The following is a 14,594-nucleotide window of genomic DNA, read 5'->3' on the forward strand; positions in this document are numbered from 1 at the left end:
CACATCTTAGATTAAATTTAAATGAAATTTAAATGGTGTACAGAGAATTAGCCTATATATTATGTAAGTGAAAACACCTCTAGCCTATCTTTTAAAAGATATTTCATCAAACACAAGTGAACACAACTTCTTTAGACTTTGGTAAAACCTCTTATATTAAGGATATAGACTTCTGCCTTTTACACTCATAAACTGTGGTAAGTGCAAGAGGGAGGATCAAGGATTACAGAAATAACATTATTTGTAAAGAGAAATAAATAAGAAACTCCCAGGTGATAGTATTTTCCCTACAGCCCAGGGTGCCTGCTCTGTTGAAAACTTTTGTTCTCCAAGCAATGTATAGGTGTGACAGCAATCGTTCCTGTTTAAGAGATAACCTTTAATGCAACTTTTTATCCCCTTTAAAATGGATGCACACAGTGTTTTAGCCTAGGCTCAAAGCTGAGTATTCTCCCATCATTTTAATAATTGTTTAGGCATGTCCTATGACAATTATACCGAGTTTCCTCAAACAACCCCCCACCATCACCACCCCTATGTTCTGCTTGTTCATATTCCCTTTACCCTTCTCTGCTATTATCACTGGTATCTCTGCTTGTACTTGAAAGTAAAAAGCAATTCCAGATTACAGCCAACTCAATGGCCTTGCTCCATAGTATGGCCCCTGATGAAGAGACAGAAAAGGGGAGAAGCACAAAGGACCATCATGGGTTGAGATCAGGCACTACCAGAAGCCCAACTTGTTTTTTAAAAAGAGGCTCTTAGACATGTTCCCAGCAGATAAGTCTTGACTGGCTTGGAGAACAGGAAGGACTACTTCACAAACACCACAGTGTTTGAATTTCTAGAGGCCACCCAGGCCAAGAAGACATCCCTAAGAGAGAAGAGATACACATAAACTTAGAATTACAGCCTAGATATAGCCTTTTTGAACTGTCTTAAATAGCTTCATTAAGATGAAACGATATCACCTGATATGAATCTAAGGGCAGTGGGCCTTATTTAAGTTTAGACAATCCTGATTTGCTGAAGCAGATCTGACTTAGGAAAATACCAATACTTTCATAGATAGAGGTAAATCCCAGGAAAACTGGGGAGATGGGCAAAATCTTCAGAACTTCTCTCGCCCCTACCACCCACCCCTTCTGCCACACTTAGCACCTTCTTCTTATGCTACTTACCACTTAGCATAATGGTCCACCTCAAATTCTAATTCCCTGAGTAGCTGGATTTGCAGTAAGGAGAGAAGCTAAGCTAATATACATAGTCACTAACAGCTTAAGGTGTTACAATTTTTTAAAAGACCACATGTAACTGAATGTTAAAGAGCACATGTAACTGAATATAATGTAACCAAAAAGCAAGAACTGCTAATTATATCATCTTTGTCTACGTGGGAAATGTAAGCTCTTTTTAAGCAGGGGAAGCTTTTCTAGTAGCCTCTATATAATCAGACATATATATAGCAATCTAGTCTACCTAAGGTCAGGTGATGCTCAGGGTTACCCGTTTTCCAACAGTTAACTTCGCAATATCTGAATTATAAGAAGGGAAACTATAAGCTCACCTGCAGTGCTTCACCACACATTCATTGCTGCAGTACTCATTGTCCCAGTCCTTACTCACAACAGGAGGGTTCTCACAACCGGATCTCACACATCGAGGCTGGGGTGAGAGTGTCACGGGAGACCCACTCACCAATTCAACATCCATTTGAGAAGGAGACTCAACCTATGAGAGGAAGAGAGCACAAAAGATTAATTAGATTGCTACTTACTTAACTAGCCAGCTAGTCAAACTAACTGGGAACCAATGGAGCTGCCCCCATATGGGGGCAGAGTCCTAAAAGAGTTCTTGGTCTCCCCCTCTATATGCAGCTTGAGACTGACATGAAGATTCTTCCAATTGGCGGAATGCTGGCTAGTCCTCTTTAATTTTAATTGTATCTATCACTGACTTTATTCCACACTTGACTACTACTCCTCTGAAAATCTCAAAAGTACAGTGTGAGTAGAGTGGTTTATGCCATTAGAAAAAGGGAAAGACCTCGGAGATTCAGTTTCCTGCTGATGGGGGGTTATTTTTCTTTAAATGATTGCTTCAGTAATTGTGGACCTGGAGTCTCAAAACATTTTTTTTTTTTTTTAAGATTTTATTAATTTGACAGAAAGACACACAGCGAGAGAGAGAACACAAGCAGGGGGAATGGGAGAGGGAGAAGCAGGCTCCCTGCTGAGCAGGGAGCCCAACGCGGGGCTCCATCCCAGGACACTGGGATCACAACCTGAGCCGAAGGCAGATGCTTAACAACTGAGCCACCCAGGCGCCCCAAAACATTTTTAAATGACTGTTAGTGATGTACAAATTTATTAAAACTACGGTAATTGGCATCTGTTTATGTCTCTTTGGAAAGACTCAATAATATGAACCAATTTTTTTCAAGCTATCCATCCCCCACTTAAAACACATCAAGCCAAGCAGCAGAGATGTAGGAGAAATGGAAGAACTTGTATCTCCAAAGTTTAGGATCCTTGGATAGATACCTCTGAAAAATAACTCCATGCTTACTTAGGCTTTATCCTCTCTCACAGAACTGCAGTATGACTTTTGCTTAGTTAAGGGGTGGTCTGGGACAGAACACCCTCCTAAATGTTTCTTACCAAGAACAATACAGATTATCATGGGTAGGACAAGTCACAGTTGCAGGGAACTCCTACAGGAACTCCTGGTTGCCAGACATTAAATGCCAGCAGCAACCTCCACTTTTACTGGGTCAACCAAAATAATTCTACCTTTCCACTGGTCTGGAGAAAGACTTGAAAACAGGCTCACCTCAGGAACTACATCTGTGATCATCTCACAGATTGTCTCAGGAGAGGTTTCCTCCACTGTGTGGGCCTCGGGGCTGTTGTTCACAGGCCGCTCAGGACTACTTTCCACAGCTGGTGGGACTAAGGGCGTCTGCATTTTCAGAGTGGGTGGAGGCACAATCTTGATCTGCAGAGGAGGTGGCTGTTGCTGTAAATTGATTCGAACTTTCTGAGGTGGAGGCTGTTGCATGGCCTGCAGTGGGGGAGGCTGCTGCAGAATGGTCACTTGCTGCTGAGTGGGGGGCTGAGGCATCTGTTGTAGTGGAGGGGGTTGTAGTCGGGGTGGAGGCAGTTGCATAGAAGCAGCAGCTGCTGCCGCTGCCTGCAACACTGAGCGAGTGACAATTTGGGCTTGTTGACTGGGCTGGATAGTGGCTGTACTGGTTTGGCCTAGTTGGATCCCCCGGGAGGTCACCACTGTGGCTGGGATAACAGTAACCATCCCTCCTTGAGACATAGTAATAGAAGAGGGCAACATCTGTTTGGTAATAATCAACTTGGTGATATTGGGCTGACCCCCAGCCCCAGAAGATGCCTGGTTTGCCACATAGGAGGAAAGAGTGGAGTTAACAACAATGGAAGGGGACAGGGCAGGGGGCTCTGTTGAGGCTGGTGCTGGAGATGCTGGGTCAACAGTAGCCATAGGAGGTGGAGAAGGAGTCTGTGACGGTGGCACTGGATCCAATTCTACTGTTTCCACAGTGGCCTAAAAAACCCAAAAAAAGGAAAGAAAAAAAGTCATTGGGAAATTTACTCTCTTCCCCAGAACATATTCACTCTAATCATCTCCCAAGAAAAGATATATCACAGAGTGGGAGAAAGAAAGAAAAGAGCTGTGAGAGTAAATAATGGAGATAAACTCAGACAGACTGTGGCAAGGTTTATGATGGAAACAATAGGAAACCTGTTATATACTTTTAAGCTTTTAATACAACATAGTATTAACAGGTCCTACAGGTTTTTGGTGGTATTTACTTCTTTTAACTGCTAATAAACAGCTCCAAAAATCTTCTTATTGCTTTAAGTAACCCTCTTACCTGACACTCTTGATTGTCTTTATATGCAGCCAGAGCCTTCAGATACTCTTTCTTGGCAGCTTCAGTTTTCCTCTTATACACCTACAGGAAAGGCAGAGACTGTTTAAAGTCCCCATACTCCTAGAAAAAACTAATAATTCTATATTATTTATCAACGAATGACAATTCATCTCAGTTAAATATTGACAACTCTTTTTAGTGAATATACTTCTGGCTAGTAATCAAGATAGCCTCCATGGCAGACTTTCCAGTGACCATGCATCTGAAAGTCAGCCAATCAGCAAGTCCTGCCAGGACAACTACACTTCTATAGCTAACACCATGCCCACTTTCATAACAAAAAGAAAAAAGAAAAAATCCAGATCCAAACATTGTGTAAGATTAATAGTCTGCTTAGCCTGGGATTGTGTCTAATGGGTATATTCTCCCTTAAGGAATCTGGCAAGTTATTTGCAATGATGGCCACGAGAATTCCTCCCATCTTGCATACTTCTTCTTCCATTGAGGGCTGAAGCCTATTTCCCCTTCCTTTGAATCTGGGATAGTTCTATGAATTGCTTTGACCATAAGAAGGTGCCTTCCTTCGAATCTGGGATAGCTCTATGAATTGCTTTGACCATGCAATTCTGCCTGAAGTGACAGAGAGACCTTGCTCTAAGTCAGCCATACTATAAGGAAGCCAGTCTAGCCTTTTGAAGGATGAGAGGCCATGTGTGGGAATCTAAGCCAAGTAGCACCAAATGTCAGACATGAGAGCAAGGTCACCTTGGCCAGCCATACCAGCTATCATTTGACAAACCACAAGAATGAGCCCAGGCAAAAACATCAGAAAAACCATCTAACCAATTCATATTATCATGAGAAATAATAAACTGCCACTATTTAAAGCTATTAAATTTGTGGTTTGTTGAGCAGCAATAGATAACTGCTATAAGTTTCAGCTTTTTGTTTCAAATATTAAGTAGCAGACTCACTCTGACAGAAGACCTGGGGAGTCTAGGGCAATGATAATTATAGCCATCTTCAGTATTAATTGTATTGTATATTTACATAGTATCATAATTTTCATTTATTTATTTACTTTTTGAGAGCAAGGGAGAGAGGCGTGGAGGAGGGGGAGGGGGAGAGAGGGGGAGGGGTAGAGAGAAAGAGAGAGAGAGAGAGAATGAATCTTAAGCAGGCTCCACAACCCAGTGTGGGGCCCACCGTGGGACTCAATCTCACGATCCTGAGCTCATGACCTGAGATGAAACCAAGATTTGGATGCTTAGCCAACTGAGCCACCCAGGTGCCCCTATTTTTTAAATCCATATTAAATTTAGAGAGATTAACTATAGTTTTCAAGTTTATACTAGGCCAATGAAAAAACCATAAACTAAACTCTAAATTCAAACTTAAGGCTAGTGGATTTTAGAGATGCTATTTACCAAGGAATGGCCTAATTTTACAGATGGAAAAAAAAATGGGGTTTAAATTAGATTCAATGTTTTTATAAACATTATTAATAGTTTTTGATGTACATTCTGGATTCAGTGGATGGCTGTAACTTTAAGACAAAGTATGATCTGTGAATGTGCTGTTAACAAAGAGTTGATATTAAATAAGAACAACTTAAAAAGTTAAAAGAAAACTTAGTTTTTTATCCCCTTACTTAAAAATTTCTAGGACATTCACTACCCACTACTCCCTCCATGTTTTGTTCACCTGTTTTTGCTCCTCTCCAAGACTATCCCACATGGAGGCCACAATTTTTGAAACTTCCCCAAAAGTGGCATTGGGATTCTGTCCCTTAATGGCAGCCTGTGTATCACGAAAGAATAAAGCATATGCTGAAACTGGCTTCTGAGGTTCATTAGGATCTTTCTTTTTTCTCTTCTTTGGGGCCTTCTGCTTTTTTCCTGCTTCCACCACAACTGTCTTCTGGCTGGGAAGTTGCTGCAGGGGAGAAAAGAGAGAATTACAAAAGGGAAGAAGGAAGTATCGTGTCTGGAGAACTGTAAGAAAAGGACTTTAATATGGGGGAACTAACTAGGCACATGGATGGAATTTTCAGAAATGCTAAAAAGAGGCAATAGGATTAAGACATTAGTAAAGTAGGTGAGGACCAATTAGAATGGGGATTGGGAAAAGCATTATAAACTGTAGATTGAGAGGCAGGACCCCATACCCAGAAAAGAGCAGAGGAGATGGCAGGGCAGGAGCAAATAATACTGAGTAGGCTCTGTATGCCAGGAGTTTTATCCCAGAATATCATGGCAGATTTGATTTTGGCAGGGAATGCCTCACCCTCCGGAAATCCTCAACACCATCCTCATGAAGTGAACTAGTAGGTGAAGGGGTGGTTGAAAGACGATCCTCAGGTGACTGGGCAGGTGGCAGGATGGTGCCACCCCCTAAGCTCAAACCAAGTTGAGAACTCAGTTCTGACTGATCAATGGTGGTCAACTGGCTATGCCCCATCAAGCCAGATGTCATGTCTGTCATTGGTACATCAATTGTAACAGGTGGGTTGGCACTATACTGAGTTCCTATAGAATGGTCCAAGTCCTGAGAGAAGCAGAAGGACTAATTAAACACTAAATATAAAAAAACACCACTCTTTCCCCCCACTGAATTCAGGACAGTTTATAACCCTTGCTTACCCAGATTGTATCATCATTTAAAGACTAAACATCAAATAACTTATCTATATTAAGCTTTTTAATAAAGTACAGAAATTATTAAAGTCACTTCTTTGTACTCAAAAGCCTGTTCCAAAATAATGAAAAATAACCAGAGAAGTCTTAATTTTGGACAAGTTAGTTTAAAGAACAAATAAATTATTCAGTAATCTGGAGGTAGTGATGACACATAGGGTAAAGAAAAACTTCCTGTACTCTCCTACAATAATGGTTTTTAAAGTTGCAACATACAGGCAATCAAGAGTAAATAAGGCCAATGTTAGAGATGTTTGGCATCAAATATACTGTGAAGATGTGCTACTGAAGAAATGTGCTGGAAGTCCAATACACCAATTTATAACAAAGTAATCCACAATACATTGGTTCAGACTGGTTTTGAATAAATCTCTCAACGTGCCAACTGTCACACTCACATTTTTTTTTCCACACTCACATTTTAATCCTAGGATGTGATGGCAATTATAGATGGGGAAAAAAACACCCCCCCCCATCCCAATCATTTTCATATCCGGGTGAACACTGTACATTTTATAATCTTAAATCATTTTTCAAGTAAAATTAATTCAAATGATAAATTTCCTTCAGGGGAAATTAAGTCTTTGTTGCTGAGCCTTTAAACACAGAAGTAATACCCAAGTGTAGTAGGGAAGAGAGAGTCACTTTTATCTCCCATACCACTACCAAGCCCATGAGCTTGGGTAAGCTTGATAATGTCTTGCCCCTTACCATGGTCAAGCCCCCACTCAGGAGCCCCCCGCCCTGCTCCATCAAGCCATGGGTCATGCCCACAGGCATGTCCAATGTCTGGACCCCATATTGGGCTGAAAAGCTGCCATCCTGAGAGGAGGAGGGGTCTGCCAGGTCATCAAAGTGGCCAACCACATCTGAGACAGCCAGTGAGGGATCAGAATCCAAGGAGATAGGTGGGATTTCAAATTCCTCATCTCCCAAGCTTGGTGTATGGAATGTCTGTAGGGGGAAAAAGGGAAAAAAAGTTAGTGGGAAGAGGAGGAACCGCATACTGCTAAGTGAAGAACATGGCTGGGCACTGGAGTTTCTTAGTGTACCTCTTTTCAGCCTGGATCCTGTTTTTGTTATCAATTTCTTAGGACCTATTTAATTTTACAAACAAACCTCTGTTCTCCCAAATACCCTTGGTCATATGGCATATACGAGGCTGCCAAAATCAATCACAGTTTTCAGTTTTTTATCTTTGCCATCTGTTATCCTATCATGCTTATTGTTCTAATGAGTGCTCAGCTATTCGTAAGGACCCAGTCTTTATAAATTGTTTTGCCTACGATGCTTAAAAACTCTCAAAAGATTCTAATAGACACCAGTTATTTTACAATTATACACCTGAACTATCAGACCACAGAAATTCATTTTCAACCAGACAATTATACTTTTGACTACTATTTTTAGGTTCCTTTGAAGCAAATCCTAAAAGGTACTGTCACGGAACGATACCTCTTCTAAAATAACTACACTTAAGAGTTCCATCTTAGTAATCATGATGTTAACAACAAGTAAGATTTATTTTTGGAAAACCCAATGATGTCAAGATAAGGTTAATATACTGAGGAGAAAAACCTTCATAAGAGCTACAGCCAAAAGGCAAACTGGTTCTCTAACATTCCTAGTCTTGCTCTGACAGAGCCTTTTCTGTAAGAGAGGAAGCAGATTACTCCAGCTAGCTATAAAACCCAATTCCTTCCTCTGAATTCAACTACAGTAATAGACTCTTTCTATACTGGATGGGTCCACCATTCGTAGAGCTAACAGACCAATGTCTGAACTAAGATACATTAAATGCTATGGTTCCTTTTTAACAGTAAAAAACTAAAATGGTGACATCTGCAGTAAGAGCATTATAAATACTTGCAAGAGACTCTGGTGTCAGAGAGGTCTGGGTCCAAGTTCCAGCTCGCCACTTACTAAAGGACTCTGAAGGGGTTTTCCTCATCTATAAAATGAGAGTTGTAACAGTACTCTCCGTATATTGTTATTTTGTTTAATAACTATTAATCATTGCTATTAATGATAACATTAATATCCTTATTATTATTAACTTGCAACCTGCTAATCAGTTATAGATAATTGGAATTTAGAAACTTTAAATTCAATCAACCTATCACATGGCATAGTAAATATCAACTGATTAAGATCAAATTCCATAGGTACCCACACTTTTTCCTCATGATTAAACAATACATTCTTTAAGAGTTCCTCAAGGTTATTACTGGCCCAGAAAGGGTTTCACTAATATCACCATTTTTAATTTTATTTTTTAAGTTTTATTTATGTAATCTCTACACCCAATGTGGGGCTTGAACTCACAACCCTGAGGTCAACAGTCACTTGCTCTTCTGACTGAGCCAGCCAAGTGCCCCACCATTTTTTTTTTTTTTTAATGAAGACATTGCTAAAAAGGAATTTCCAGCTAGTAGAAACTAGGGAGAACAAAAATATGTCTGTGAAATGCCTAATCTCTCTGAATCACATTGGCAAACTGAAAAAAGTTTCCTACAAGACAAACAAGATATATATATAGCTTCATTTCTACATTTTCCTTCTCTAAAATCCTTACTATTTTACTTAACATGGTAAAAATTTGGTAGCTGTCTGAGATGAAACATGAGAGTTGTACAAGTAACATAGGAGCAAGCAGTTCTTGATGGGAAAAACTAAAAATCTCTGCAACAGCTGAACTTTTCTCAGTACACAGCTCATGATTCTTGCGTGAAAGTTAGGAACTTCAGGTCCATGACTCTCTCTGAAATTTCAGTTTAGGTTCATGTGAGATTTTTCAAGAAAAGAGTACAAAGATTTCTACCAAATTTTCATGTGAACAAAGTTATGGGGATGGGAAAAAGGATCGGGGAAACATTTACTGTACTAGATTAATAGCTGTATGATAGTAGTTTTCAATTTTTACAAGAAACAGAATGTTTTGAAAAGCAAAAAAATGCCTATCTTTTTTTGGCTTTCAAAAGTCAACTCTGTAAAGATATGAAAATGATACTATTTGTTAAAGAGAACAACAACAACAAAAAAGAGTAAAAATTCATATCCAAACAAGAGACCATTGTTCCGCAAAGGACTACCCCACATAAACCATCTGGAGTGCTTTCAAGAACTACACTAAAAAACCAGACATGCAGAGATTTCATTGTATCGAATTAACAAGGCATTCTTTCTATGCACCACCCCCTGGAATGTGGAACAAGCTTTGTTATTCAGTATCCATAGCTTTAATGTTGTTTTCTGGGGGGTTTGGTTTTGCTTATTTGCTTGTTTCTTCCCTAAGTAAAAGAAGTAAAAAAATAGCAATGATCAAGAATACAGAGGGTAAACTATAGACTAGAATAAACACAAGAGATTCACTCTAAAGCTCTTTTACTACCATAAATGATCTATAACATTATGGGGAAAAGCCAATAATGAATATCTAGTTATTTTATTTTTTTTAAAGATTTTATTTATTTGACAGAGAGAGACATAGCGAGAGAGGGAACACAAGCAGGGGGAGTGGGAGAGGGAGAAGCAGGCTTCCCACTGAGCAGGGAGCCCGATGCGGGCCTCGATCCCAGGACCCCGGGATCATGACCTGAGCCAAAGGCAGACGCTTAACAACTAAGCCACCCAGGTGCCCCTCTAATTATTTTATTTTAGTGGATCTACTACATAACTAGATCATACTCTACCACATATAAAACAAAGATAAAACTGTAGCAAATATTCAGGTAAAAGTAAGTGATTTTGACCCAGGAGGAGAAAACAGGAACATGATATAGCTACCCTCTCATTCAGCCTTCTTTTCCTTCTCTGTTAAATTCGTGGGCCTTTTTGAGGGAGGAAACAATTTGGGAATTACAGTTTATAAACAAGGATGCTCAGCTATTTAGGGAACCAAAAAAAAAAAAAAAAAAATGATTTCCCTCTTTTCCTATTTCCCCATGCTAAAACATACAACCCAGTATTTCTTTAAATACTTTGTGTAGGGGCGCCTGAGTGGCTCAGTCGGTTAAGCATCTGCCTTCGGCGCAGGTCATGATCCCAGGGTCCTGGGATCAAGCCCCGCATCGGGCTCCCTGCTCGGCGGAAAGCCTGCTTCTCCCTCTCCCACTCCCCCTGCTTGTGTTCCCTCTCTCGCTGTGTCTCTCTCTGTCAAATAAATAAATAAAATCTTAAAAAAAAAATACTTTGTGTAGATTACTCATTTTAAAGAAATTTATTTTAATCCAACACCTGTTTACTCATAGTACACTGGTACAATGGGTCATTAAGATAATTCACTGTTCTGGGCGCCTGGGTGGCTCAGTTGGTTAAGCGACTGCCTTCGGCTCAGGTCATGATCCCGGAGTCCTGGGATCGAGCCCCGCATCGGGCTCCTTGCTCAGCGGGGAGTCTGCTTCTCCCTCTGCCCCTCCCCCTTCTCATGCTCTCTCTATCTCATTCTCTCTCTCAAATAAATAAATAAAATCTTTAAAAAAAAAAAGATAATTCACTGTTCTTAAAAAAATGCTGTAGTAGTGAAAATTTTAACTATTCAGCCTGAAATAATTAACCGGTTCTAATATTATAAGTACTTTTCCTAATTAAAAATAGGAATCTTTATATTATTTCCCAAAAGTGCTCAAAGCACAGTATCATTGTGTAAGAGCCAACGAGAATGAGGAAAACAGATTAAACTCCCTTCAGATAGAACTTTCCTGTCTCAAGCAATGCTATAACACATCCTAAGCCTTCCTCTCTGGATACTTACTTACTCCTTAGAAATTTTTAATATTTTTATTTAGGTATAACTTAAGTATACAAATTTAAAGTACATAGCTCAAGGAATTTTTACATTATGGAAACATCCAATTAACCATCACCCAGATCAAAGATACGGAACATTTCTATCACTGTAAAAGATTTTGTCATACTGCTTCCTAGTCAATACTCTCTCCTTTTCCTAACAGGTACCACTATTCTGATTTCTATTACCATAGTTTCACATTGTCTATTCCTTATACTCATTTAAAAAAAAGTGAACTTATATAGTGTCTACTCTTTTATGTCAGGCTTTTTACTCAACAATACATTTTTGAGATCACCCAAGGTACATTTATTAGTAGTCGATGTCCTTTTTTATTGCTGTGTAGTATCCCTTTTTTACTAGTACCAGTTTATAGACATTTGAGTTGTATCCAAGTGCTTAGCTATTATGAGGAAAGTTGCTGTGAACATACATGTTTTTGGTGAATACATGGACTCATTTCTCTCATGTATACATCAAGGAGTAGAAATTCTGGGTCACAGGGTAGGTATATGTTCATTTTTAGCAGATACTGCCCGTTTTTCAAAGTGACTGAATCAATTTACACTTTAATCCACAATGATTAAGAGTTATCTACTTCCTTGCAAAATCTTTTGTCAGTGTTTTTAATTTTAACCACTTTAGTGGGTATACAGTCATGCTCGTTATAGTTTTAACTGGCATTCCCCTGATGGGTGATGATGACACTCTTTCATATGCCTAATGGCAATCTGGATACCCTCTTTTGTGAAGTGTGTGTTCAAATCTTTTGCCCGTTTTTAAAGATTTTTTATTTATTTATTTGACAGAGAGAGACACAGCGAGAGAGAGGGAACACAAGCAGGGGGAGTGGGAGAGGGAGAAGCAGGCCTCCCGCCAAGCAGGGAGCCCAATGCGGGGCTCGATCCCAGGACCCTGGGATCATGACCTAAGCTGAAGGCAGACGCCCAACGACTGAGCCACCCAGGTGCCCCTTTTGCCCGTTTTTAAATTGGATTCTTTTACTCTACATTAAGTATTTGATATATCCTGAATATGTGTAAGGTATGTATATTAAAATATCTTCTTCCAGTCTGTGGTGTACCTATTTAATTTCTTAATGATGTCTTTTGATGGAAAGAGATTCCTAATTTCAGTGAAGTCCAATTTTTCAATTTTTTTTACGGTATTTTTTGGATATCTATCTTTTTTCATGCAAGAAAACTCTAAATATCACTCTTTTTCTAAAAGAAAAACTTAATATCACCTTTACCTAGTTCTAAGTTATATTGGGGGTGGTTCACAATAAGACCAGGTACAACAAAAACCACAAACCAATTGAAATAAAGGTCAAAAAAAAAAAGGGGGGGGGAAGGAAGGGTGAAGTTGTAATGAGAAGAAATGTTAGCAACGACAAAGACCTAAGCTAAAGGAAGACACTGAAATTTAATTGTGAGCTTCTTGGCAAAATAGTTGTGCTGTTAAATTTCTTAAAGTCATAAAAACAAAAAAAGGATAGACTCAAACCTGGAAAGTTTCTTGATGAGGCCAGTGTGAAATTTACCACACTCTAAATTTAAATCTGATTCAGAAGAAATTGGCAATGATGCATGTTCATGTGGATAAGGCCAATGTGAGATTTACAACACTCCAAATAATGAAATTAAACCATGGAGATATCATTCAGAAGAAAACGGCAATGAGACTGGAGAGCATCAAAGAGATTTAGTTTTATATCATTTCTAAATTTGTCCTTCATTTGAGCTACACTTTCCCCTCCTTAAGAGAATAACAATAACCAATAATGGCAATAAAGAAATCAAACTAGCAACTGTCCCTTTTCAATCTAATTCTCATCCATAGAAATATTAAGGTTTAATTCAGGATAAGCCTACTCAACAGCAACTGAGAATTCTTAGGACAAAAAAAAAAAAAACCAAAAAAAAAAAAAAAAAACCAACAAAAACTGATGCAAGTGGTTATCACTTTTGGGGGGAAAAAAGTACTAAAATTCTCAAAAACAAAACAAAACCCAAATCCTAGAAAGCTCAAGACTAATTTTTCAAAGACAGGGACATTTACTTTTTCTGTTCCAAATCTTACTATTTTGCCCTGTCTAAACAAGTGATATGTATCTGTATCATGACAGTATTTTAAGCAAAACTTTTTCACAGATACTAAAGCACCTCATCATAATCATTACTTCTACTTCACAACATCATAAAAAACTATTATTACAGCCATTTGACAGCTAGGGAATCTGTGACATATAAAGGTGAAGTAACCTGCCCAAACTCTGAGTCACTGACAAACAGAAACACATGTACTCAACTCCATGTTTTCTGGCAACTATTTCCTTTCATTCTGTCACTGGCGAAACAAGCTTGTAGGTAAACATAACTACTTTTTTTTTTTTTTGAGTAGAAGTTTAAGAGAAACAAAGACCCTACAACAGAGATAGTTCCAAGAATGAACACATGTTCACAGTTAACCCCTTAAGTAGACTCCTCCCTTACCCCAATTTCTTCCCGCTGTGATCCCCCTAATTGTAGTTATTTCTCCCCAATGAAAGGAAACAATTCCACCCTGTCTTCCAATCCAGAATCACTCTGAAATGGGTTAGCTCTTTTCAAAGTCTTGCTTTTCTGATGGCAGCAGCTTCCCGGGCCTTCCCCTTAGTCTTCATAGGCTCGGGAAGCAGCTGCCACTGTTCTCTGAACACCAATCTCGGCCCCTGGTTCCCAGCCCCCGGGCCCGGGCGTCCGCGCTCTCCTCCCCACCGCCCTACCCCACCGCTGCCTCAGGCCCTCCCCCCACAGCGCCGGCAGCTCGTGCTCACCTCAGCCCCTGACAGGAAGGGGTGCGAGGGCCCTGTGATCGTCAGGTAATTGTCATTTCCTCCGGGAAACTGGAAACCAAAAGAAAGCGGCGGGGATAAGTTAGGGGGAGTAGAGAGTTAGCCTGAAGCGACGGATTCTGTCCCCGACATTCTGACAACACTCCCAAACCCGGCTTTCTTCTCCCCTCCCGCCAGCCGCCTCTCCGCCCGGCTTCCCGCCTCTGCTTCGACTCGGTCGGCCGCGCTCTCTCTCCAGCCTTCTTAACGCTCAGGTTCCTACCTCCATCTTCACACAACGGCTACCACCGTCTCAGTTCCCTCATCGCTCCCACCGCCCCCACCGGACTCGAACTGCCGTCACTTCCGCAAGGGCGCGCGTCGCTC

At 40.0% G+C, this 14,594-nt stretch overlaps 1 protein-coding gene across 1 annotated transcript; it reads right to left on the minus strand.

The window, feature by feature from the left end:
* Nucleotides 1-130: 130 nt before the first annotated feature.
* On the minus strand, nt 131-14,571 carry TOX4 (TOX high mobility group box family member 4). Its single transcript, XM_034994508.1, has 9 exons — nt 14,491-14,571; nt 14,211-14,279; nt 7,315-7,557; nt 6,194-6,454; nt 5,612-5,842; nt 3,908-3,988; nt 2,833-3,576; nt 1,568-1,731; nt 131-874 (listed from the first exon to the last, which is right to left on the minus strand). Exons 1-9 carry the CDS (start codon nt 14,494-14,496, stop codon nt 814-816), a joined length of 1,860 nt encoding a protein of 619 aa, XP_034850399.1. The 5' UTR covers nt 14,497-14,571; the 3' UTR covers nt 131-813.
* Nucleotides 14,572-14,594: the final 23 nt, after the last annotated feature.

Source organism: Mirounga leonina, unplaced genomic scaffold, assembly GCF_011800145.1.
Source record: "Mirounga leonina isolate KUSES-001 unplaced genomic scaffold, KU_Mleo_1.0 Mir_91, whole genome shotgun sequence".
NCBI classification, from domain to species: domain Eukaryota; kingdom Metazoa; phylum Chordata; class Mammalia; order Carnivora; family Phocidae; genus Mirounga; species Mirounga leonina.